This window comes from Canis lupus, chromosome 16 (genome assembly GCF_048164855.1).
Source record: "Canis lupus baileyi chromosome 16, mCanLup2.hap1, whole genome shotgun sequence".
NCBI lineage: Eukaryota > Metazoa > Chordata > Mammalia > Carnivora > Canidae > Canis > Canis lupus.
Window position 1 is genome coordinate 20,109,434 of NC_132853.1, and position 27,688 is coordinate 20,137,121.

Consider the following 27,688-nt stretch of genomic DNA (forward strand, 5'->3'; position numbering starts at 1 on the left):
GGGATGTACATAAAACATATGTAAGTTATCCATAACTGAAATTGATGATGGATATTTATTGAATATTTACTAATTAATATTTATTGTTACTTGATTAATATTTAAGTTGAATTAATTTTAGTTGAAGTAGTTGAAATTAATTGGAGAGTAGTCTGATCAATTTTTTTCCGTCTACATGACAAAATATAGAGTTCAAAATTGCTCAAATTCACTTGAAGTTCTTATTTTTTCTTGATGTTACTGAAGTAAATGAGAAAGTAAACTCTGTTGATACTTCTGTTTCCAGAAAATAATTTCCCATTATAACTTTGAAAATTAGTGGAAGTTGGGAAGAAGCAGCTATATTGACTCTCTTGTCTAATCAAGGTATATTTGTAGTTTTTTTTTTAAGAAATAATATTTTTAAGAAATCAAGATAGAAAACCAACATCAAGACCCCTAAAATCTGATTATTTTTCCTTTTGTTTTTAAATGAAGACCTTTGTTTAGCTATTACTACTTGAAACTGCTTAGAAATAATACACAAAGATTATTAGGGTACTATTTTTGTGGTGAGTATGGTTTGGAGAGTATTTTTGTTACTGCATTTTATTTTTTTATTTTATTTTTTGTTACTGCATTTTAAATACTGAATTTTTTTTTCCCCTGTATTAAAGTTCTTTTTAATCCTGAATACAACTTTCAAAGAGACTGATTCAAATGTATTTTATGCACACACCTTGATACAAAGAATGGTTTTAAGTAGAAAAAAGCATCCAAAATCTCAGAACAAAAATTATTTTATTTTTATGTTAGTGGATTTATCTACTGTAGTAGTTTTATATATTATTGAAACCTAGTGATGATCGATTAAATAGTTTGAACTATTAATAATACCTTTGGGATTAAAAGCAAGTTATAGAGAAGTACTCTAGAACTTAATTTGCAAAAGCTTTTGTCAGTAAATTGATAATTAAAATTAAAATCCATAAACTTTGTAAATCGAGAGATTCCCCTAGGTAGTAAATAATATCCTAAGCTTAGCTGTCCTGCTTATTAGGCTTTAGAGAAATTCTAGGGAAAAGATAAAAAATTAGCTACCTTTCTTATGAAATGATAATATAATTGTTTATGTAACTTTTGCATGAAATCCATATTTTAATCCCTTTGATCACAAGTCCTAGTCAAATCAAATAACTTTTTGGTTTGATACCAGTGTGCGTTCAAAATGAAACATACATAATAGTGTAACTAGTTCAATTTACGTGTATCTTAAACTAAGTAATTTTTCTAATAGATTTTGGGACAAGGAAAAAAATATAAATGTTTATTTTGTGTATGGTTGTCTTTCTTGAATATTTCATTTGTGTTTTCTGCCAAGAAGCTTTAACTGTATTTGTCAAAAATACTTTTGACTGGCAGTTTATTATAGTCTTATTATCATAAATGTTAAATCTTTATAGCCATGTAATCAGTAAATGTTTTTAGTGTTAATTAAAATAATTGGACATCTTATTTGATCAAAAGAAAATCACAGTATTGTAGGAAGGTAATTATAGTTGTATCGTGAAAGGTTTATTTAAATGACTTTATATATAAGGACTTAAAGAGTTTGCTGCAAATTTGGAACTGATTTGGGGGGGAAAAATGAGTAAACTTCTGAGAAGTCATCATAGGAATAGGAAGTCTTTTTGTTTTCCCAGACTTCTTAGGAAAATGAATACAACGTTTATATTTTTAAACAAAAACATTTTAAAGTATTGATTTTCTATTTAGATAAGCCATCACAAAACTCAGAAAATGAACAAAATTCTGTTACCCTGGAAGTCCTGCTTGTGAAAGTTTGCCACAAAAAAAGAAAGGTAACATATACAATATTGGTAGATTATGTGGAATAATTTTTTAATTATGTTCATGCATATATATTGTGATTTTAAATCTTGAAAGCCTTTTTTTAAAAAACAAATTTTTTTTTTTTTTTAAGATTTTATTTATTCATGAGAGAGACAGAGAGAGAGAGGCAGAGACACAGGCAGAGGGAGAAGCAGGCTCCATGCAGGGAATGCGATGCGGGACTCGATCCCGGGTCTCCAGGATCACACCCTGGGCTGCAGGCGGCACTAAACCGCTGAGCCACCGGGGCTGCCCTAATTTATGTATTTATTAGAGAAAGCATTTTGGGGGTGAGGACAGAGGGAGAGGGTGAGAAAGAGTCCCAAGCAGACTGAAACGAGCACGGAGCCCAAGGCGGGGCTTGATGGCACAGCCCTGAGATCACAACCTGAACCGAAACGAAGAGTTGGACACCCAGCCAACCAGCTGTGCACCTGGGTACTCCAAACCTTGAAAACTTTTAAATATGTTGATGGCTGAAATTTTAAAACTGATAGTCTTAGTGCTCCAAACCTTGAAAGCTTTTAAATATGTTGATGGCTGAAATTATAAAACTGATAGTCTTTTTTGTCAACCTCCCAGATCTTCGTGTTTTTTCTGGACTGGCTGAGGTATCTGCATAAAACTTTGTCCTATAGGAGTTTGATGATGAAGGGAAGAAGGTATCTTTTAGCATATTAAAACATAAATTCAGTTGCATCCCTGTCACTTCAGTCTCTTAGCTTATGTTTTAGCAATTTGTACCAATTAAAATGTAAATAAGGGCTGAGAGTTTTTCCCAAAAGGATTACCTTTTGTAACATTACTCTCGGGCAGAGAAATTCTGTTGCCATTATTATCAGCCATTGACCTATTAATACATTGCCTCAGATTTTTACTTATAAGGTGAAATCATTTCACCATAGAAACACATGTTAGGGTAGTTAAATTTCCTCACCAACCCACTAAACCCCACAGATCTACTTTTAGTAGCCTCATGATCTTGGGTATTTTAAGATTAGGAATGACCTGTATAGGGGCACTTGGATGGGTCAGTTGGTTAAGTGTCTGCCTTTGGCTCAAGTCATGATCCCGGGGTCCTGGGATTGAGTCCTGCGTCAGGCTCCCTGCTCAGTGGGGAGTCTGCTTCTCCTTCTGCCTTATGTGTCTGCCTTTCTATGTTTCTTATGAATAAATAAGTAAAATATTTAAAAAAAAAAAAAAAAAGGAATGACCTGTGTAGAGGTTCCTGTTGCTGATGTTCTTCCAAAATCATAGTAAAGTAGCACAGGGCTTGAGCACTTTTAGAGCACTGGTATAGAGTAGACTAAGGTGATGATAGACAACAGCGTAAGTATATATTTAAAATTTCAAAGTTAAGAAATACCATTCCCGACTCCCATGCAATCCCCATACAGATGATAAGCAATGATGGTGAACATTCTTGAAGATGCAGGCAAAATAAGTGAATAAAACTATAATGTCCTTTTTGTGTTTCAAAAAATAGGTGTAAACATTTGCTTGGAAGGATATATACAACCAGCTGCTAATATTAGTCATCTTTGGAGTATAGGACCTAGGGGAACTGGGGGAAACTTTAAATATTTCTCGTTTTATACTCTTGTAAAGTAGATTTTTTTTTTTAGATAATAAGAATGTATTCTGTTTTCAAAAAGAAGCTACCATTTGTTATAAAGGTCTTCACATCTTCCAGTTTTTCAGCTCTTTAAGCATAACTACAGTTCTGTAATTACAAAACATTCATAAGATGAACATAATTGCTTCTATTAAACATTTAAATATATGGATTTACCGTTTTATAACATTGATAGTAGTATTATTATTATAATGCTTTTCATTTCTAATGGTCCTATCAGTTATTTTGTTAAAATAGAAAATTTAAGGCAAAATATTATTAATTTATATGATCTTAACATTTTAAGCTTGGTGTTAATTCCATATTTCTAATTTAAAATATTTCAAATGGACCATCAGCTAAATATTAGATACACTGTATCATTATTTTCATTATGTTGGAGAAATCTTCAATTGTTAATATTTGAGATATAGCTATTCCAAATTTTCTTTTTGCTTTGTCACAACTTTCAGAACTATAGTTAGGATTTTATTTTATTTTATTAAGTTTTATTTTTTAAAGATTTTATTTATTCATGAGAGACACAGAGAGAGAGAGGCAGAGTCACAGGCAAAGGGAGAAGCAGGCTCCATGCAGGGAGCCCGACGTGGGACTTGATCCCAGGTCTCCAGGATCAGGCCCTGGGCCGAAGGCAGACGCTAAACTGCTGAGCCACCTGGGCTGCCCTATGGTTAGGATTTTAGCATACTATTTGGTTAATGATGTTTCCTATATCTGTGATTAGAAGTTTTATTATAATTCTTATAATAATTGCATATGCACAAATATAATTTCGTAATCTTTGCCTTGCAGGATGTAAGTTGTCCAATAAGGCAAGTTCCTACAGGTAAAAAGCAGGTGCCTTTGAATCCTGATCTCAATCAAACAAAACCTGGAAATTTCCCGTCCCTTGCAGTTTCCAGTAATGAATTTGAACCTAGTAACAGCCATATGGTGAAGTCTTACTCATTGCTATTTAGAGTGACTCGTCCGGGAAGAAGAGAGTTTAATGGAATGATTAATGGAGAAACCAATGAAAATATTGGTAATTTTTATTTTAATAGTTTTATTTTAAATTTTGCTTTTCTAAGGAAGAAATTGGTGCAGAGCTAGAGGTAAATTGCATGCATTCTGAAGTCATGAAATGACCTTTATTTGCAAATCCTTTAAAGTCTGATGAGTTAATTAATTTTAGGGTAGATTACTCTGAATCTTAAACAGTTGGCTGTTGTGCTGTACTAAGTATTTAATCTGTAAATTTCTCATTGTTACATGATGAAACCTATTTCATGTGGTAAAAAAAAATATCTTGAACACTGGATGGAGAAGACTAGTATTTCAAATTAGTCTCTCAGCAAAACAATGAATTCATTTCCACACACACACAACATTTATTGTGAAAAAATTTGTGTGTATATGGCTGTCAGAAGAGTTTTATATAGTGAACATCTGTCTACCCTACCACTTAGATTCAGGAATTAAGATTTTATTATATTTACATGTCATATATCTATCCCTCTCTCTTCCCAGCAGTTCTGAATCGACCTTTGACATAATCATTCAACTAGCATATAAGTGCTAGGAATACAAAGATCATTAATACATCCAGTCCTATCCTCCAGAAGCTCACAAAGCCGACCTAGAGTGTAGAGATAAATATAAATAATTAAAGAAAAATGATGAGTAGTATAATAGAGTTATATGTGAAATTCAGTGGAGAGGCACGTGGTGGAAATAACGTTTGAGCCTTGAAGTATCCATTGAAGTTCTAGAAAAGTAACTATAAATATGGATTGTTTTTTTCTTCTTTGCCTAGTAAGGACATACACTTATGATAAAACATAAAATTGAAGAGTGTAAGTCTGGACATTGTATCACAACTTAATTGTATTTTGTACCTAATTTGGGATAAGAGACCATGTCATAAATAAGACCTTTTTGTCTGAATATTTGACTGATGAGAAATGTTTGTGAAATTCAGATGTCAATGAAGAACTTCCAGCTAGAAGAAAACGAAATCGTGAAGATGGGGAAAAGACATTTGTTGCACAAATGACAGTATTTGATAAAAACAGGTAATGTTGGACAAGTGAGGTTCCCATAACATTCTAGAAATGTTTTTGTTCTGATGTGTAATATAGTGGTGATACCTCTTTGCCTTTGTTTCTTTTTATGCTTTAAAATGAAAAAAACAAGTTTGTAAATACTGAATTCTTCTGTCACATAGAAAGCAATAAACATAGATGAGTTGCTATTTGAATGGCTCAGTTAAGATTGTTTATTAGGCATGTATTTTCTCAGTGTCTACTCTCTGTCAGACACTGTTCTAGGCAGTGATAAGGCAACAAGATCCCTGCCTTCATGGAGCTTAATTTCTAGTGGAAGAAACAGACCACCATCCGAAAATTGTATCAACTAATGTCACTCATTGGTGAATGCTCTGAAGAAAAATAAAGAGAACAAATGGTTGTTGTATAGAAAGGTCTAGGAGAAGATAGTATTTCAAAGAGACCTGAATGAAGTGGGCCCTGTGCAAATCTTGAGGTTATGTATTATAAAATTAAGGTAGAAATCTGTGTCGTCACAGAGGAGCAAAGAACACCTGAATTTGTTCTCATCTCTCCCACATCCTAGGTTTCACTGGGAGTGAAGCATCTTAGTGACAGTAAAAGGTCTAGGAGGCAAAGGCAGCATTCTTTTTTGAGGAGATCAGAGAATGGATCCTGTAATGTGCCATGAGTTCTTGTTTCAGGCTACTTGCTGGTAGTTAACACAGTTCACTGATAGGTATAGGAGAAAGAGGCAAGTAAAGCAATTAGTACATTCCTCCTACTTTTTAAAAAGTATGAGATGTTGCTTATTAGCTACTAGATAAAGTTACAAGGCTTTTAATAGGAAAGCAAAGATGGTTAGGAATAATGCCATAAATTCTGGCTACGTATTGCTGTATTGTCTTAGAATAAATCCTTTAACATTACTGTTAGAATATATGACTTAATATTGAACCAGTATAGTGTCTTTTAAAGTCAGAAATTTATAGGTCAGAGATTTATTTATTTTTTTAAGATTTTTAAATTAAATTTATTTATTTGAGAGAGTGACAGAGCAAGCATGAACAAGGTTTTGAGGGGATAGGCAGAGGGAGAGGGAGAAGCAGACTCCCCTCTGAGCAGGGAGCTGATGCGGGGCTTGATATCAGGACCCTGGGATCATGACCTGAACCAAAGGCAGATGCTTAACCACCTGAGCCACCCAGGCGCCCCAGGACAGAGGTTTAAATGGAGAACAACGGAGACATGTTCTAGGAGATTGTAGTTAATGTCTATGGGAGAAGCAACTAGGATGTGACACAGTGGGCTTCATTGTGTTCATCAGTGTTCTATTTTAGGCAGCATGAGGGGGAGTGTTGTGTTCTTTTTTTTTTTTTTTTTTTTAAGATTTTTATTTATTCATTCATGAGAGACATAGGCAGAGGGAGAAGCAGGCTCCATGTAGAGAGTCTGAGGTGGGACTCCAAGACCACGCCCCTGGCTGAAGGCAGGCACTAAACCGCTGAGCCACCCAGGGATCTGCGTGTTGTGTTCTTTTTAAAATTCTTTCTACCTTACATGTATTAGCATATTCCTTATACCTATAAAATATTGGTTTCTAATTAATGAATAAATGTGCCAAGAAGAAACCGTAGTAGAATTTTTCTCCAATGATTTTGAAAATTTCTAAACTATGAAAAAGTCAAACAGTATAGATCATTGATACCCACATGCCCTTCACCTAGATTCATCAGTCATTAACATTTTACCACATTTGCTTTATTTGTGTGTATTTTATTTTTGTGCTTAACTGTTTCATTGTGACGGTCTACTTCATTCCTCCTAAACACTTCAGTATGTATCTCCTAAAAACTAGGAATTTCCTTCATAACCACAATACACCTGTCATACTCACGAACTTGAACGTAATGCAACAAAGACTATCCCCGGTTGACCACAGTAATGCCCCTTACAGATGCTCCTCTCCACCCCACCCCAAAGGTTATGATCTGTAGCAAGTCGCCCTATCTATTCAGTCTTCTTCAGTTCTCCAAAATTGGGATAGTTTTCCATTCTTTTATTTCTCTCTACCTTTTGTGACGCTTTTTATTGTTGTTAATTCATATATTGCCTTTATTTTTTTTTTACATTGAAGTATAGTTGACACAATATTACTTTCAGGTGTACAACGTTGTAATTTCAAACATTCCATATGTTGTGCATTGCTTACCAGGATAAGTGTAGTCACCATAGAAACTTATTACAATATTATTGACTATGTTCTCAATGTTTGTACTTCTCACCCCTGTGATTTATTTATTTTATAAGTTTTTACCTCTTAATACCCTTCACCTGTGGTGTTTTTTTTGTTGTTGTTTTGGGCTTTTTTTTTTTTTTAGGATTTTATTTATTTATTTGACACAGAGCGTGTGAGAGCACAAGGAGGGAGAGCACAGAGGGAGAGGGAGAAGTAGGCTCTCCGTTGAGCAGGGATCCTGACCCGGGGCTCCATCCCAGTACCCTAGGGTCATGACCTGAGCCGAAGGCAGACTGTTAAATTGACTGAGCCATCCACATATACCCCTCTTTCATCTATTATGTTTAACCCCCCACACTCTCCTCTGGCAACCACTTGTTTGTTTTCTGTATGTATGAGTGTGTATCTTTCTCTTTTTGTTATTTGTGGCACTTTTTAAAAGTACAGGACTATAGTTTTACAAAATGTCTCTTAGTTAAGGAGTAGATTTAGGTTAAGTATTTTGGGCAGGATACACTGAAGGGTGATGTGTTCTTTGTGTACATCACAGACACAGGTAAAATTGGGTTTGATCACTTACTTGGTTAAGGTGGTGGTCATATTTCTCTATTGTAACAGTATCTTTTCCCTTTAATACATAATCTCTGTGGTAATCTCAGTTTCAACTGGGTCCATTTTCTCCCCAACAACATTTCACCCGGTAGTTTAGCATCCATCAGTGACTCTTGCTTGAAAAAATTATTCGTATGGCAATTGCCAGAATGTTAACATTCTATCATTTCTTCTATTTTTATTGACATTTTTTTCTGTATATTAGAAGAGCATTCCTTTCCTCCACTTATTTATCAGTAATTTAATTAGTATTTTTTTCTTAATCAGTAACAAATTCCATTTTTATCCATTTTTCTTTAATCTGCTCATGTTGTTACTCATTTTAATGTTCAAATTGTTCCAAATTTAATCAGGAGATGCCCCTCTAAACAGGGTCCTTTATGTCTTTTTTTTTTACTTTTATTTACTTTTTGTTTGTTTTTCCTTATTTTCTGAATAGTAAGATATTCCAGGCTTACATTCTCTCTCTCCTACTTCTGCTCTAGAATTGGCCATTTCTTTTAGTCTTGATTTCTTTTTTTCTTTTTTTTTTTTTCTACTAAGATTTTACTTACTTGAGAGCATGTGAGTGCATTGAGGGAAGAGCCAAAGGGGGAGGGGGAGAGAGAATCTCAAGCAGGCTTTGTTCAATGTGGTCCCTGACATGGGGGTTGGGCTTGATCTCTGAACTCTGAAATCATGACCTGAGCCAAAACCAACAGTCAGATGCCTAACTGAACTACCCAGGCACCACAGCCCCTCAACCCCCATCTTTTTTTTTTTTTTTTAAGGTAGGCTCTATACCTAGTGTGGATTTATTTTTTTAAGTAATCTCTACACCCAGCATGGGGCTTGAACTCACAACCCCACAATCAAGAGTCACATGCTCTTCTGACTGAGCCAGTGAGGTGTTCCTAGCTTGATTCCTTTTAATGGAGGAAAAGTATTTACAACCCAAGATCTGAGGAGTTAGATGTGTAAAAAGTTCTTTTTATAATCTCAGAGAAGTTAAAGTCTCCTTAAAGAATGACCACAATTCAAATGCCATATAGAAAAAGTATGAAAAAAATGAGCAAAATTAAAAACGTATTCTGAAAACAATGGAAGTCCTCATAAGCTAAGTAAAAAATAAAATGACAAGGGAGAACTAACTTCAATTCATACTATAGATTGATGTCTCATTTCTTTAATATAATAAGATCATCCTCATTAAGAAAACTACCACAGCCCAATAGAAGAATGAGCAAGAGATAAAAATGGTTACAAAAAAGGAAAATATATGTGATTTTTAAACATTTAAAAGATAAGACATCTAAAACATTTAAAAGTACACTGAGATGTCATTTTTTCACTTACCAGTTTGGCAGAGATCAAAAAACTGATAAAGCACTGTTGATGAGGCTGTGGGGAAAAAAGGGCCTCCTCATGCATTACAGGTAGGAGAGTAAATTGGATTGTAGCTATCAAATGTTCGACTGTAAAATAGAATATTACGTAGCCATGTAAATGCATGAGGGAAGCATCGTTTCAGCTTAGAAATATATGGATGTGTTATTACCTATACAAATACATAAAAATAGCTTTTTAAAATGTTAAGTTGAATAGCTTTACTGCTGTACTGTTGAAGTAGAATAAATTCAAGGTGCACAGCATAGAGACAAAAATTCTTAAGTCTCAAAATCATTTGGTGTTACAATCAGACTCAGAGACATACTACCCAGATTCAGTTGCTAGCACTATTTACTATGTCATCTTAAGGCAAGTTGCTTAATCTCTCTGCCTCAGTTTCTTCTTCTGAAAAGTAGAATACTCTATTTCATCGGTTGGAAAGATTAAATGAAAAGTGAAGTCTTTCAAATAATGCCTGGCACATAGTAAGCACTCAATAAATGTGAGCTGTTATCACCAAACAGAACTGTTCCAAGACTGATGGAGAGAAGCCAGATTCTTGCAACATACAATTAATTGTTGAGCATGGTTGAAGAATGGTGTTTAGGGTAGTAGTGTTACCAGTATTTAAAGGAATGAAAAAAATAATAAGCTGTATGTAAACACACATATATGTACACATACATTAAAACTATATTGTGAAAAAAAAAACTATATTCGTGAGTATGGGCATAATTCTTTGATTCAACTGGTATTTCATTCATTTATTCATCCATGAAATGTTTATTGAGCACCTATATGTGCCAGGTGCCCCTGGGATCTTATTACCAGAATCATAATCATCAAGTTTACTGGTCATGAATGAAACTCAAGAATTCTAGTTCAAGTGTTTTCAATAGTTAGAAATGACAGAGGCATAATTCTTTGTGGTTACCTAAGCCAAGTATTCGAACACTTTTTATCCCATTTTTTTTTAAAGTATAAAGCTTACACTTGTGCTTTATACTTAATGTTTAAAATTTACCAAGTTTTAAAAAAAAAATTAAAAAAAAATAAAATTTACCAAGTTTTGAGGATTTAGGCATCTATTATACTTTAGTATGATAAATTACATCTGAGTATATACAATAATGAAATAATTCTTTAGTAATAATAGTTCTTAGTGCAGATCATTAAAATTGCTTTTGTCAGGAATGGAGAGTAGGTATATTTCAAAATTCTGTTGGGTATGTAAGCTAGTTTATAAATTTAATTAACTGCTTTTTAGTATAAATCTAAAGATGTAGAATTTAATGTACTTACAGTAATACACAGGTTACTTTAAAGTGTATGTGTTTGTCTAACAGGCGCTTACAGCTTTTAGATGGGGAATATGAAGTAGCCATGCAGGAAATGGAAGAATGTCCAATAAGCAAGAAAAGAGCAACATGGGAGACTATTCTTGATGGGAAGGTATGGACTGCTTAGAAGGTGGAGCACGTTATAGTCATGAACTCCCATTTTTGATTGATGTTTTCTTTCCCAAATGCAAATTTATGTTGGAAGTAAAAGAGTCCTTTGTTTATATACTTTGAAATACACAAGTAAAAATTACCTAGTCAGAGTATTCAATGGAAAGCACTGTCCTTGGATCCAGACTGCCAGGTTCAAATCTCCACTCCTAGCTATGTGGCATTCTGGCAAGTTTTTTAAGCTTTTGTGTGTCAGTTTTCTCATCTGGAAAACGAGGCATAGAATTGATGGATTAAATGAAATAATGAAATATGCTTACCACCGTGCCTGGCATAAAATAAGTGCTCAATAAATGTTAACTACTATTGTACCTGAAACCAGTACTACACTATGTATTAACTAACTTGAATTAAAAAACAACAACAAACTAAATCCTCTTGATGGTAATAGCAGGCAACATGCAATGACTAGTAATACATTTGTCAAGAAATCTTCAGAAGTTGGATGAATCATAATTAAAGTAACTTTTTAAAGAGACTTGGTAAAGAATAAATACATTTCTTATCTTAGGTAGGCCGACTCAACAGAATCATGATGTCATTTATTTCCAGATATGTGCCATCACAAGCAAAATCCTAGGAGTTTTTTAAGCCTTAAAATTAGTCTCAAATTCATGTAGGCATATAATAGTATGTAATTAATAGTAAAGAATATTGTAGAAGTTTTCTAAGAATGTTTACTTAACAGTAAACAATACTGTAAAGATAAATAGAACTTAAATTGTATGGTATAATAAACATAGGAATAGAGGAAGCATTGTTTTTAAAATAGTTTCATGTACATTTGGATTTTAGTCTGTGATAAAATTGGTATTAGATCTGTGTGGGAAAGACTTCTCATTCATTGTGAAAGAACTGGTCTCTAGCCATCTGGAAATAAACTTAGACCTTATAAATCCCAAAAGACTCATACATGAAATGTAAATATTAACATTACATAACTTCAGAAAAAAATGTAGGTGAATATTAATATAATCTTAGTGTGCAGAAAGCCCTTATAAGTATAATGCAAAACAAGAAAGTGTAAGATAACTTACGAAAGTGAGTCATTTCTCCACTACAAAAATCTAAACATTAAAAGCAAATGATAAGCTGGGGAAAAATTAACATACAAAAAGCTAATACAATGTATCGTTTTATAAACCAACAAGAAAAATAATCTAATTAGAAAAATGGTTAAAGAGCAATCAGACAATTCTTGAGGCAATAATTGTAGATTACTAGCAAGCTTTTAAAAAGATATTCAACCTTATTAGTATTCAAAGATGTGTAAACAAAATCAAAGATAGTACTTTACTGGTTTGACAAAAAGTTTGGCAGTTTCTAGTTGGAGATGTGAGGATACATAGTCTCACGTAATGCTTCAATGTGAGAATAACTGGGGACAGCCTTACTGGAGGGCAGACTGGCAACATGGATGACATTTTAAATTGTGTGTATAGGCATTAGCAGTTAAGACCATTTCCTCAGTATTGTCATGAGGTGTAGTAACTGAAAAGATGTGGGTAACAGGTCTTGTCAAAAATAGTGAGAAACCAGAAATACCTTAAATCTAAAACAATAGTCTTTAAAAAGAATAATACTTTGACACGAAGATTTCCATGGTATTTAGTTTTTAGTAAAATAAATTAGTAAAAAAAACTAAAACAATTAGTTTTACTTTAATAATATACATATTTCTACTTTTCTAAAATTAATGGTGGTTTCCTCTAGGTGGTGGAATTTTAAATTTTTTTTTTATATACTTATCAATAGTGTTTGAATTTCATGCGGGTGTTCATTGTTTTAAATTTTTTTTTTAAGATTTTATTTATTTATTCATGAGAGACATAGAGAGAGAGAGGCAGAGACACAGGCAGAGGGAGAAGCAGGCTCCCTTCGGGGAGCCCGACATGGGACACGATCCTAGGTCCCCAGGATCAGGCCCTGGGCTGAAGGCAGCACCAAACTGATGAGCCACCCGGTCTGGCCTTAAATTTCTTATTTAAAGTTTAAGGTGTGTGTGGTTTTTTTTTTTTTTTTTTTTGGTTTTTGGTTTTGGTTTTGGTTTTTGTTTTTGTTTTTTGCTGTTGTTTTTTAAAGATTTTATTTATTCATGAGAGAGACAGAGAGAGAGAGAGAGAGGCAGAGTCACAGGCAGAGGGAGAAGCAGGTTCCATGCAGGGAGCCTGACATGGGACTTGATCCCGAGACTCCAGGATCACGCTCTGGGCTGAAGGCAGCACTAAACCGCTGAGCCAGGGATCCCTGGGTGGCGCAGCGGTTTGGCGCCCGCCTTTGGCCCAGGGTGCGATCCTGGAGACCCGGGATCGAGTCCCACATCGGGCTCCCGGTGCATGGAGCCTGCTTCTCCCTCTGCCTATGTCTCTGCCTCTCTTTCTCTCTCTGTGACTATCATAAATAAATAAAAATTTTTTAAAAAATTTAAAAAAAATAAAAAAATAAAAAAAAATAAACCACTGAGCCACCCGGGCTGCCCTAAAGTTTTTATTCACAAGAAAATAAGTATTCTATAATGTGAGTTACTGGTTTTTCCCAAGAAATTGAAGGAATATGAAATGGATATCCTTTTAAAGTTAGAGCATTTAGATTTTTTTTAAGAAGCTTTGTGGTATTCTTCTAAATAAATGTCCCATAATTTACTAAGTAACTAATGCTATTTTAATGGATAATTCAATTATATTAATTTTTTTACATTTTCACAAATGTAAATATACTAGTACATGTATCTTTATGCATTGTATTTTTTTCAAAACTAATTTATAAAAACACACTTTTATTTCATCCCTGTCCAAAATTATAGTTTAAAAAGAATGATTTGTAATAAAGTTGTAGGAATTTAGGCTTGTATGGCAGTAAAATAAACAGGTTTCTGTGGAATAGCATGAATGCAGACTTTCAGAAGATTATTGGATTATTGAAGATTTATTCTGTATGAATTGAGAAGTAAAAATAGAAGGAGGAGAGCTGCTGAGATACTTTAGTAATAAGGTAGTAGAGTCTACCTTATCTATACTTAGTGATTATATAAGAGAAACAAAAAGAAAAATAGGGGCCAGATGTAATTCTGAAGTTTTTAGGTTAGAGTCAATAATAGGAATGATAATATGAACAAAATTAATTATACCTCGGAAGGAAAGAAAATAGATTCATGTCTAAACATATTTTAGTTCAAGGCAACATTAATGTCACTCAAGTGGCAATGTCCAAGAGGTAGTTGAGGTACAAAGTTTTAAAGCTTAAGAAAAAAAAAAAGTTTTATAGCTTAGGTATAAAAGAATGGAGGATCAGTTTGGAATCATCAGCCTAATAAGGTACATCCATGGATAGGTGACCAATTAGGGTAGATGGCTAAATGTTAGCTAGGAATTAAGGAGACCATGAGTAGAGTCTTATCATAAGTGATTAGAGGTTGAGGTGGAAAGCCAAAATAGCTCAGAGTCCCAGAACCCAAACAGGAAGAACAGGGGAAGTTGTCATTGAAGCTGAAGAAGTCAGGGAAAATTACTAATTGCTCTTAGTGTTCAATTTACAAAAACAAAGTAGTCATCTAACTGGCAGGCTTTGGTTACCACAGGTTTTTTTTTTTTTTTTTTTTTTTTTTTCTTTTTAAAGCCATTTCTCATTGATTACCAACATGTAAGAATAGGAAGGTCTCCCATGTGAACTTGGATTCCTGACTTCTTTTGAAAAAAATTCTGAAAATCTGGCTATGCTGGCACTGTTTGCACATGGCGACAATTAATCCCTGCTGTTAAGTGTCTGCCACTTTAGGCAACCTGAGCTCTCCAGTACTTCAGTCTGTCTTGAGCCCATATATGTGCTTTCCTTCCCTGGCCATATCTGTAGGCATTGTAGGCTTTCAAATCCACATTAATTTATCATAATAGATATCAGGAGGTTTCTTTTGTTCTGTAATTTCTTTCAATTCATTATGTGAAACCTTCACTCTTTTCATGTTTTCTTTTTTAGAGGCTGCCTCCATTTGAAACATTTTCTCAGGGACCTACATTGCAGTTCACTCTTCGTTGGACAGGAGAGACCAATGATAAATCTACAGCTCCTATTGCCAAGCCTCTCGCCACTAGAAATTCAGAGAGTCTTCATCAAGAAAACAAGCCTGGTTCAGTTAAACCTACTCAGACTATAGGTAAGAAAACATTGCTATCAAAATAATGCCTTGCAGGGGCACCAGCTGGCTCAGTTGAAAGAGCATGAGACTCTTGATCTTGAGATTGTGAGTTTGAGTCCCACATTGGGTGTAGAGGCTACCAAAAAAATAAACAAACTTTATGATAATAATAATAGTAGTGCTTTGCAGAATTAGGACTTGGCTTCAGATTCATTTGTTTTCCTTTTGTTCTAATAATTATTCTTAGGGAAATATAAGCAGTTCTTTATGTTTTGTGCAGATGTGTCTGGGAATTTTTTTAACTTTAAAACCATGATGAAATGCATAGTGTATATATATAGTATGTTACGTGTCATGTGTTATATAACCCCTCCAAATGAAGTCTATAGATAGCTTCATGTCAATTTAGGACAAGTTTTTTTCCACCAAATTTCTCTTAAGCTCATGAGAAAAACAGTTGGTTTTCATACCTTTTTAGATTTTGGAACTGCAGATATATAAAGAGTTTTAGAACTGTATGCTTTTTTATAATTCATATAAAGATTTGTATATGTTTTAGAACTGAATTAAGTATTTCAGAGTGTTTTTTTACAGTTTTAGGGCTAGAAAAGTATCATCATAACTTGAATTTTACCAGGTTAAATTTTGCAGTAAATTTTTAGAGGAAAAACACTTATAAATGGAGATAATTCTGCTGAGTTAAGGCCCAGGTGAGCTGTAGTGTTGTTTGTCATGTTGTATCTGCCTCATAAGAACACTGCCTTCAAGTGAGAGCGTCTGTATGTTTTTATCCAACTCTATTTAAAGAAGACAAAGTTTAAGACCACTGTCTTGGCCTGGGTGGGTCAGCGGTTGAGTGTCTGCCTTTGGCTCAGGGTGTGATCCCGCAGTCCCAGGATCAAGTCCCACATCGGGCTCCCCTCAAGGAGCCTGCTTCTCCCTTTGCCTGTGTCTCTGCCTCTCTCTCTGTGTCTCTCATGAATAAATAAATAAAATCTTAAAAAAAAAAATACAAAAAACACCCAAGATGTGGGTGCTGAGTGTACTCATTGCCTCTGGGGTGCCACTGCTTTAAAGATTTTATTTATTTGAGAGACAGATAGGGAGAGATAGAGTGAGTGTTAGCATGCATGAGGGGAGGGGCAGAAAGAGAGAAGCAGACTCTGCTGAGCAGGGAGCCTGACTTGGGGCTTGATCCCAGGGCCCTGAGATCATGACCTGAGCCTCCCAGGCTCCCCTATTTGTTTTTAATGAAAGTAGTCATATTTATTGTTTTCACACTCTCTTCCCTGAGCACATATTCCAAGGGGCCCTAGTTGTTGGGGGTGTAATACGTATGTGTTTAATAAGCTTCACCATATTTTAGTGAGAAAACTGATTTCCGGATGCATGGGTGGCTTAGCAGTTGGGCGTCTACCTTTGGCTCAGGGATTAGCCTAGTGTCCTGGGATCAAGTCCCACATTGGGCTCCCTGCATGGAGCCTGCTTCTCCCTCTGCCTATGTCTCTGCCTCTCTGTCTCTCTCTTTCATGAATAAATAAATAAAATTTTGTTTTTAAAAGAGGGATTCCTGGGTGGCTCAGCGGTTGAGCATCTGCCTTTGGCTCAGGGCATGATCCCAGAGTCCCAGGATTGAGCCCTACATTGTGCTTCCTGCATGGAACCTGCTTCTTCCTCTGCCTGTGTCTCTTCCCCTCTCTCTCTCTCTCTCTCTCATAAATAAATAAAATCCTTAAAAAAAAAAGACAACTGTCTTTGACATTGACCACTCATGTCCATTCATTGTGTGCAATTTTCTGTTATGTCAAAGAGACTTAAGAAATGATCAGAGGCACACCTGAGTGCCTCCGTGGTTAAGCAGCTGCCTTCAGCTCAGGGCATGATCCCACAGTCCCAGGATCAAGTTCCACATCGGGTTCCCCTCAAGGAGCCTGCTTCTCCCTCTGCCTGTGTTTCTGCCTCTCTGTGTCTCTCGTGAATAAATAAATAAAATCTTAAAAAAAAAAAAAAAATGGGCAAAGATTCCCAAGTAAATTGTGGTCTGGGTACTTCTTAAAATACTCTGTGGCCAAATAGGTAAGTGTTTTGAAACTGAGAAAGAAATTTCATACAAAACTGTACATATGAAATGGTTACTTATGTCAGGGAAAATATAAACATTTTATTTTTAAGTCTGTAATGAAATATACCAAAATTATTAATAGCCATCTTTTGGATTTGGAGTGATACTAATACAATCATTATTTTTTAAGATTTTATTTATTTATTTATGAGAGACACAGAGAGAGAGAGGCAGAGGAAGAAGCAGGCTCATGCAGGGAGCCCAATGTGGGACTCGATCCCAGGACCCCAGGATCACACCCTGGGCTGAAGGCAGTGCTAAACCGCTGAGCCACCCGGGCTGCCCAGAGATGGTTTCTTAAAAAGAAAACATGGCTCCTGCCAGTAAGACCTTAATGACTTGAGGATGAGAACAAAAATTGTGTTAAGTAGGGCACCTGGGTGGCTCAGTCAGTGAAGTGTCTGACTCTTGGTTTGAGCTCTGGTCATGATTAGAGTCATGAGACTGAGACCTGCATAGGGCTCCGCAATGAATGTGAAGTCTGCTTTGGATTCTCTCCCCCTCCAACTTGTGGCACATGTGTGCCCGTGCTCTCTGATTTTCTCTCTCAAATAAATAAATCTTTAAAAATTTAAATTTAAAAAATTGTGTTAAGTACCATAAATAGAATTCTTTAAAAGCTTTAATGTTTAATTAGTTTTATAAGATAAATTATTTCACTTTTTATAAGCAGGTATGTGCATTAAATATAAAAGTATATATTTTCAGCTGTTAAAGAATCCTTGAATACAGACCTGCAAACAAGAAAAGAAAAAGATACTTCAAATGAAAACCGGCAAAAATTAAGAATATTTTATCAGGTAATATAGCTGGCCTTACTTTTTTAAGTAATCATGAAATACCTTTGTTATTGCATGTTGCATCTGAAATACTTTGGCATATTTAAATGAAAAGAATGTCTCTAATTTGGTTTTCTCTTTTTAAATTGTTTTAACTATTTCTAAAGGTGATACTGAAATAAAATATCTTGAGATGTTTAAATTGGATATTTGCTGTTTTCTGTTTTTTGTTAAAGTTCCTTTATAACAACAATACAAGACAGCAAACTGAAGCAAGAGATGACCTACATTGCCCGTGGTGTACTCTGAACTGCCGCAAACTTTATAGTTTACTCAAGCATCTTAAACTCTGCCACAGCAGATTTATCTTCAATTATGTTGTGAGTAACCTTTCTTATTTTTCTTACTAATAATATATGACAATCTGAATTTCAGAAACTGCTTCTTGGGACGCCTGGGTGGCTCAGTTAGTTAAGCATCTGCCTTTGGCTCAAGGTTATGAGACTGAGCCCCAAGTTGGTTTCCTTGCTCAGTGGGGAGTCTGCTTTTCACTCCCCCTCTGTCCCTTCCCCTCACTCTTGCTCTCTGTCTCTAGCTCTCAAATAAATAAAATGTTTAAAAAAAAAAAAAAATCTAAAAAAAAAACCCTATGTTAAGAGTACGCTTACTATGATGAGCACCAAGTAATGTATAGAAGTGTTGAATCACTGTGTTGTACACCTGAAACTAATACAGTACTGTATGTTAACTATACTGGAATTTCTGTATGTTAACTATACTGGAATTTAAAAATAACAAACTGTGCTTCTGCACAAAATGCCAAAATCTTTGCATTTGATAGATTGCTATTTGCATTTGATAGAATGCTAAATGCATGAATTATAGTGATATATTTTACACATATTTGCATAGTGCACCTGTACTGACTTACATAATCCTCACGCCAGCTCTTTGAATTAAGTAGTAGTTTCTTCTTACTCAAAACAAGAATAATTTGTATAAAGTCACCAAGCCAATAAATGTCATAGCCAGGATTTTAACACAAATATTCTTGACTCCAGATCTTATTCTAACTTCCCTTTCACCATTCCAGTGTGTGTGGCTTATTTTAGTTTTCAAAACATTAAGAGCCACAAATACTTTTTAATTAATTAATTAGAGTGATAGGTATTTAGGGTAGGGATAATTAATATTTCCTTATTCTAAGCATCTTGCCATTTTTGTTGCAGTATCATCCAAAAGGTGCTAGGATAGATGTTTCTATCAATGAGTGTTATGATGGCTCCTATGCAGGAAATCCTCAGGATATTCATCGCCAACCTGGATTTGCTTTTAGTCGTAATGGACCAGTAAAAAGAACACCTATTACACACATTCTTGTGTGCAGGTAGGTTAAAAGGTCATAGAAAAAAAAAAAACCTATTATCTGACTTTTATTGATGATGCTGGAGGCACAAAGGAGGGCTAGACAGAGCTGTTTAGGGTGGGAATCATTACTTCAAATTATTATTTAGCTAACTGTCTGGGATGGTATACTGCTTTATAACCCTCCGCAGTCTCTGTAGTGATTTTCTCAGTTCTTCTTTAGAACTTTTTCATGTTTTAAATATTAATGTCACCACTGCTACAGTGGCTAGAAGGATTAAAGAATTCTCCCAGTGGAAGTTACTGTGTGCATGCCTAGGTAGGAACCTGTGCCAGAAGAGGAATATACTCTGAGAGGTGTGAAAAAGAACCCTATCCCTGTCACTTAATGTTACATCAGCCTTTCTTTTCATCAGACCAAAACGAACAAAAGCAAGCATGTCTGAATTTCTTGAATCTGAAGATGGAGAAGTAGAACAGCAGCGAACATACAGTAGTGGACACAATCGTCTATATTTCCATAGTGATACTTGTTTACCTCTCCGTCCACAAGAAATGGAAGTAGATAGTGAAGATGAAAAAGATCCTGAATGGCTAAGAGAAAAAACCATTACAGTGAGTATTACTATTATCACCATTGACTGTGATTTTAGAATCTTAAAATGAAGTGATTCATGTTTAAAAACAATTAAAAAACAATTAGTTTAATACAAATTAAACTCTTGACTTAGTGTAAAGGAGCCTGTTCTAAATGAAGGAATTCAGGAATCCACAATGTTTGTAGTTGTGTCATTTAAACAGCGGAAGGACATAAAGATTTTCTTCTTGTGATTTTATATCATGTTTTTTGTTTTTTTGGAAGTAGGTAACTACTTCATAACTTAGAGATTCCCTTTAAGATTACTACTTAAGGGGCACCTAGGTATCTCAGTCGGTTAAATGTCTGCCTTTGTCCTAATCTTGGGGTCCTGGGATTGGGCCTTTCATCAGGCTCCCTGCTTGGCAGGGAGCTTGCTTTTCTCTCCCCAAATCCTCTTGCTTGTGCTCTCTCTCTCTGTGTCAAGTAAATAACTAAAATCTTTTATTATTATTATTATTTTTATTCATGAGAGACAGAGAGAGAGAGGCAGAGACACAGGCAGAGGGAGAAGCAGGCTCTATGCAGGGAGCCCAATGTGGGACTCGATCCCGGGTCTCCAGGATCAGGCCCAGGGCTGAAGGTGGCGCTAAACCACTGAGGCACCCGGGCTGCCCAAATAATTAAAATCTTAAAAAAATAAAAAGAAAATTACTGTTTAAAAGTCGTTTGAGGGCAGCCCTGGTGGCTCAGTGGTTTAGTGCCACCTTCAGCCCAGAGAGTGATCCTGGAGACCCGGGATTGAGTCCCATGTTAGGCTCCCTGCTTGGGGCCTGCTTCTCCCTCTGCCTGTCTCTCATGCATAAATAAATAAAATCTTAAAAAATAATAATAATAATAAATAAAAGTTGTTTGATTTTGCCACTTTGTTGTATAAATAAGTTGTAATATTGTTATTTACAAAAATTCTGTTTTTGACATTCTGATAATTTTCTTAGAAATACCAATTTTGTTTATTCTATACTAATAGTTTTTTGTGTTTTTTTTTTTTTTTTTAAGCAAATTGAGGAGTTTTCTGATGTTAATGAAGGAGAGAAAGAAGTGATGAAACTGTGGAATCTCCATGTCATGAAACATGGGTAGGGTATTTCTAAATTTAAATACTCCATTTCCTTTATGCTCTTGTTGCCACTTCACATTCTATAAATCTATGTTTGAATCTTACTTAAAATTTCATTGGCTTAGGGCTGCCTGGGTGGCTCAGTCGGTTAAGTGTCCAACTCTTGATTTCAGTTTAGGTCATCATCTCAGGATAATGATACTGAGCCCAGTTGTGGGGCTCTGCACTCAGTGTGAAGCTTGCTTAAGATTCTCCTTCTCCCACCCCTAAAAAATAATAATAAAATAAAATTCCATTAGCTTAGATACAGTGTGCTGTAAATATTACCCTAATCCAGAGTATTGTAACTGCATAAAGAAAAAAAGTAAAAAAAGAAAAAGAAAAAAGGTGTCAGCTCTAACAATAGTTTCCATTTTTAATAGGAAAAATGAAATTTTTAAAAATAACCTAACCCTTTTTTTAATTACCTAATTTTGATTTCTTTTATTGCCAAAGATTAGACAAATATGTCCCTTGCTTCATGCCTGGAAATCCTGAAAATTACTTTTATCGCACTTTACCACAATTTTTGAAAATTGTATAATTCTGGAGAATAAAATATAATAAGTGCCTTCTGATTTCTTACTACTGTTGCACAGAGGTCATGGTAGAACAAGTTCTTGTGCCATTGTGGCTATCTACCTTCCAAAACATTGTTTTTCCTACAGATCTGCCTCCTTCCCTGTGTAAACTATTTGCCTGTCAATACACAGATTTTTCTTCTATACCTTATTATTAGATATTCATTTAAGGCTTTCTTTTGTAGTGCAAGCAGCCAAGGTTTTTTTCATTTATAATGAAATAAATGAATAAAATAAATGGTAAGAAGCACTTTTGTTTCTTTACTCTTAGGGAGTATGTACCAATTCTTGGTGCATAATTTCCAACCCATCTGAGGTGCATGGGCCATCGCCTTTTTTTGTATACTGCCTCAAGCTAAGAATAGTCTTCACATTTTTAGGGGATTGGCAGGGGAAAAAAGGAAGACCACAGATCGTATATGGTCTGCAAAGCCTAAAATGGTTACTTATCTAGCCTTTCACAGAAAATGTTTGCCTGACCCTGGTGTAGTCGTTAAAACTCAGTTAACTGAGTATGTATGTATGTGGAAGCTCAGGTTAAGTCTGTTTTTTCTTTTGTCCTGATATGTCAGCTTTAGATGGAATTTTAGTCCTACTATTATTTATTGAGTTCCATTTTCATTCCTTAATCTAACTCTGTTAGCATAACAATTATTTTGGGTTCATGATATACTACTAGCATAAAGTGGCAGGTAGTTGGGTAAACTTTGAATTTGAAAATATCTGTAGGCAGGCCTTAAAGACTTTATTGGACCCTCAGTTTCAGTAGGTAACTGAGCAGCCATTCTGTTTGGTTTAATTTGATTTTTTCAACTTTTATTCATTGTGGGTACACTATACTTGATTTCTAGCAACACAACCACACTGTACCACATTTGTTGTGACATCTTCAATTTTTTTTTAATGTAGCTTTTTTTTCTGTTTCATTGAAAAATCATTGGCATACATCACACATCACTGTGTAAGTTTAAGGCATGCCATATGATGGTTTGATTTACATCCATTGTGTGAAATGATTACAATAGATTCAGCTAACATTTTCTTTTTTTTTTTTTTTAATTTATTTATTTACCCATGTGCAACACAGAGAGAGACAGAGACACAGGCAGAGGGAGAAGCAGGCTCCATGCAGGTAGCCCAATGTGGGACTCGATCCCGTGTCTCCAGGATCACGCCCCAGGCTGCAGGCGGCGCCAAACCGCTGTGCCACTTGGGCTGCCCTAGCTCACATTTTCTCATACAGATAAAATAAAAAGAATAAAGAAAAGACTTATTTTCTCCTTTCATTGAGAACTCTTAGTATTTACTTTCTTTACAACTTTCCTGTATATCATACAGAACAGTGTTAGCTATTATCCTCATGTTTTCTGTCCATTATATCCCTAGTACTTATTTATCTTATAACTGGAAGTTTGTACCTTTAGAACACCTTCCTCCAATCTCCCCTTTCCCCACTTTCTGCCTCTGGTACCCACAAATTCTCTTTTTCTATGAGTTTTGTTATTGTTTTTATTTTTCTTAAGTAATCTCTACACCCAGCATAGGGCTCAAACTCATGACCCAGAGATCAAGAGTCGCACACTCCAACCAAGTCACCTGTTTTCAGATTCTGCATATAAGTGAGACTTAGTGTCCTTCTGTTAGATTTATTTGTATAATGCTTTTAAGATCCATCCATATTGTCACAAACGTGGCATCTTCGTTTCTTTAAAGGCTTTCCGTGAACTGAAAATGCAAAGAACACTGCTTCTGAAATAGGAAAATATGTCAGACTAAAGTGTGTGTGTAGAGAGTTAATGAGAGTGGTGCTGGCAGGAGAAAATGCTCTGTATTTTTAATACGGCTATATGCCATTTCATTAGGACAAACAGAAATGACATCTGTTTAAGTTCTGGTTAAATCTCTTTAGAGGTGCCTGGGTGGCTTAATCAGTTGAGTGTCTACCTTCGGCTCAGGTCATGATCCCCAACATCCTGGGATCAAATCCCACATTGGGCTCCCTGTTCAGCATAGAGTCTGCTTCTCCTTCTCCTTCTGCCTCTGCCCCTCCCCGCTGCTTGTTCTCTCCCTCAAGCTCTCTCTCTCTCAAATAAAATCTTTTTTTTGTTAATATCTTTAAGTTTTTTAAATGGTAAGTCCATTCAAGTCATGGATGGAATTTCAGATTCACTAGTTTTACTAATTGTTAAATCATCACTTACTGGTCTATCATAGTACCATGTTGTATTTGACATGATGCTTTATATCACTATTGATGTTTGTGTTATTTTTATTAAATAGGTTTATTGCTGACAATCAAATGAATCATGCCTGTATGCTGTTTGTAGAAAACTATGGACAGAAAATAATTAAGAAGAATTTATGTCGAAACTTCATGCTTCATCTAGTCAGCATGCATGACTTTAATCTTATTAGCATAATGTCAATAGATAAAGCTGTTACCAAGCTCCGTGAAATGCAACAAAAATTAGAAAAAGGAGAATCTGCTTCCCCTGCAAATGAAGAAGTGACTGAAGAACAAAATGGGACAGCAAATGGATTTAGTGAAATTAACTCAAAAGAGAAAGCTTTGGAAGCAGATGGTGTCTCAGGGGTTTCAAAACAGAGCAAAAAACAAAAACTCTGAAAAGAAAAAACCCAACCCCATGTTATGGACAAACACTGAAATTGCGTTCTAGGGAATTCAGCCTCTAGGAAAAGTTTTGTTTTTGTTTGTAATCATAGGTTTCAAACAGGCACTGTTAGATGAAGTAAATGATTTCAACAAGGGTATTTGTGTCAGGGCTCGACTTCACTTCATCATGCAGCATTATATGTATGTCCATTTCATTGATGTCATTACAACACACTCTGAGCATGAAAAGCAATACTTCAAAGAAAGTATTTTTAACTTCAGCAATTGTCTTATGAAATATATTGAATTGAACTAGGAATTATTTCATATATTTAAATTATAATGTTTTTTGCATTTGTGACTGGCCATTTTTCTACTTTGTAATTGTGAACCTTTTCTTGGGGAGGGAAAATTGGAGTGTGATTCCTTTTTTAGAAATTGAAGATATTTTGAAATTATGTTGCATTATTATTTGCAATCAAACCTTGATCCTTGAGTTTGAAATCATTTATCAATTTGGAATGAGAAATTACAACATTAAATTCTTTACAAAGGTTCATTTACAATTTTAAAATAGCACTTCTTCATCTTATGCCTGTTTGAGAAAATGTCAGTTTTTCATATTGTTGACAGTGAAATGTCATGTTGGCTTACAAGGTTACTGACCATTTTGTTTTTATGTGGATACTTTTACTGCATTGCTCACCCAGTATATTGTTTTAAACTTGAACATTTGCTGTTTTGGGGTGGTTTTTGTTTGTTTGTTTTTTGGGTTTTTTTCCTTTTTCAGTATGGTAATCACATTGAAATTTCAGCTGTCCACATCTTTTCATTATAAACCAAGGGAAGAATGAGTTTGGGATTTTTAAGATGCCACTTTCGAGGAAGGAAATATTTTATAAAAATGAACCAGAAAATGTTGTAACTTTTTTTTCTTGCAAGGATGTCTTTGTAATGTATTTCATGATTAGAATATCCAATACAGATAAGCTGACTTGAATTGTTGTGAGCAATTTTGCCCTGTGATATATGTGTTTTATGCACATATTTGCAGTTGGATTTTCTCCAACAGAAAGTGGTTTCACTACTGGCACATTGACAAGCACCAATAGATTTTTATTCCAACTCCAAGCACTGTGGTTGAGTAACATCACCTCAATTTTTTATTATCCTTAAAGATAATTGCATTTTCATATTCTTTATTTATAAAGGATCAATGCTGCTGTAAATACAGGTATTTTTAATTTTTTAATTTCATTCCACCACCATCAGATGCAGTTCCCTATTTTGTTTAATGAAGGGATATATAAGCTTTCTAATGGTGTCTTCAGAAATTTATAAAATGTAAATACTGATTTGATTGGTCTTTTAAGATGTGTTTAACTGTGAGGCTATTTAACTAATAGTGTGGATGTGATTTGTCATCCAGTATTAAGTTCTTAGTCATTGATTTTTGTGTTAAGAAAAATAGGAAAGAGGGAAACTGCAGCTTTCATTACAGACTCCTTGATTGGTAAGCTCTCTAAATGATGAGTTACAGTAAACTCTGATCATGCCTCTGGATAGTGAATCTTGAGCATTTCTCTCGGGCTTTAATTTGCTAAAGCTGTGCACATATGTAAAAAAAAAATAGATTATTTTAGGGGAGATGTAGGTGTAGAATTATTGCTTATGTCATTTCTTAAGCAGTTATGCTCTTAATGCTTAAAAGAAGGCTAGCATTGTTTGCACAAAAAGTTGGTGATTCCCTCCCCCAAATAGTAATGAAATTACTTCTGTTGAGTAAACTTTTTATGTCATCTTATAATAAAAGCTGAAAAAATCCCTTTGTTTCTATTTATAAAAAAATGCTTTTCTATATGTACCCTTGATAAGAGATTTTGAAGAAATCATGTAAGATGATAAAGCATTTGAATGGTACAGTAGATGTAAAAAAAAAATTCAGTTTAAAAGAACGTTTGTTTTTACATTAAATGTTTATTTGAAATCAAATGATTTTGTACATAAAGTTCAATAATATAAAAGCTGTATTCTGTTTTGGTTTTGGTTTTTATTATTATGCATTGTTAATGTGTGTACTAAAATTTTAATTTGGCTAGGATAGTAAGGATCCAGAAAAAGCACACCCATTGGTCAGAGTTAATAAGAAATTAAAAAATCAATGCAAAAATCCTACTTTCAGTTCTAGTAACATCAGTTCAACTGCCATGTTATTTATGGTAATACTTAACCATTTTTATAGTTCAGAGTAATGTCAATGTTAACCTAACAGCTATCCATCTTTGGTTGTGGATTTTTTTCTTTTCTTTTTAATGAAAAAGATTTTATCTTGGCCTTCACAAAGCTCTTAGAGTGGGATATAAATGAGAATTATAAAGTAAAATGACATTGTATAATAAAGTTATATACAACATTCTGTGAGGTTAGTAGTTGCTGACGTTAACTCTGGAAGAGTTAGGGGAAACTTTACAGAGGAGCTGAAGACACTTGCTTTATTTACTAGTAATAGCATGTTGCCTGTCACATGCTTTTGTGTATTCTTTGAGCTGAGTGCCTCTGCTTCCAAAGCTCACTATATGTTTCTTGAAAGCCATCTCACTGACCTTAGTACTGCCCAATGGTTTTATTTTTATTTTTTGAAGATTTTATTTATTTAGTCATGACAGACACAGAGAGAGGCAGAGACACAGGCAGAGGGAGAAGCAGGCTCCATGCAGGGAGCCCCACGTGGGACTCGATCCTGGGTCTCCAGGATCACACCCTATGCTGAAGGCGGCATTAAACCACTGGGCCCCCGTGGCTGCCCACTGCCCATGGTTTTAGTTGGTGCTTAGGTATATGGTGACATGAACTGAGGGTTTTATTTTTATTTTTTTTAACTGAGAGCTTTTTTTTTTTTTTTTTTTTTTTAAAGATTTTATTTATTCATGAGGATCACAGGCAGAGAGAGAAGCAGGCTCCATGCAGGGAGCCTGACCTGGGACTTGATCCCAGGACTCTAGGATCACACCCTGGGCCAAAGGCTGCGCTAAACTGCTGAGCCACCCAGGGATCCCCTAACTGAGGGCTTTAAAAGCTGTGCTAAGAGTTGTGA

At 34.9% G+C, this 27,688-nt stretch overlaps 1 protein-coding gene across 4 annotated transcripts in view; it reads left to right on the plus strand.

Annotated features, from left to right (window-relative positions):
* The window catches only part of SUZ12 (SUZ12 polycomb repressive complex 2 subunit), a 45,526-nt gene extending 18,895 nt beyond the window's left edge, over window positions 1–26,631 (plus strand). For all 4 annotated transcript variants that reach the window (XM_072779410.1, XM_072779411.1, XM_072779413.1 and 1 more), the window contains 11 exons: window positions 1,756–1,841; window positions 4,301–4,532; window positions 5,469–5,562; window positions 11,101–11,206; window positions 15,238–15,415; window positions 18,228–18,319; window positions 18,535–18,678; window positions 19,528–19,685; window positions 20,080–20,278; window positions 21,300–21,379; window positions 24,261–26,631. In XM_072779410.1, the coding sequence (XP_072635511.1) occupies window positions 1,756–1,841; window positions 4,301–4,532; window positions 5,469–5,562; window positions 11,101–11,206; window positions 15,238–15,415; window positions 18,228–18,319; window positions 18,535–18,678; window positions 19,528–19,685; window positions 20,080–20,278; window positions 21,300–21,379; window positions 24,261–24,606 (1,715 nt within the window). In that variant the 3' untranslated portion in view covers window positions 24,607–26,631. The remainder of the gene's footprint in view (window positions 1–1,755; window positions 1,842–4,300; window positions 4,533–5,468; window positions 5,563–11,100; window positions 11,207–15,237; window positions 15,416–18,227; window positions 18,320–18,534; window positions 18,679–19,527; window positions 19,686–20,079; window positions 20,279–21,299; window positions 21,380–24,260) is intronic.
* The last annotated feature ends 1,057 nt before the right edge of the window (window positions 26,632–27,688 follow it).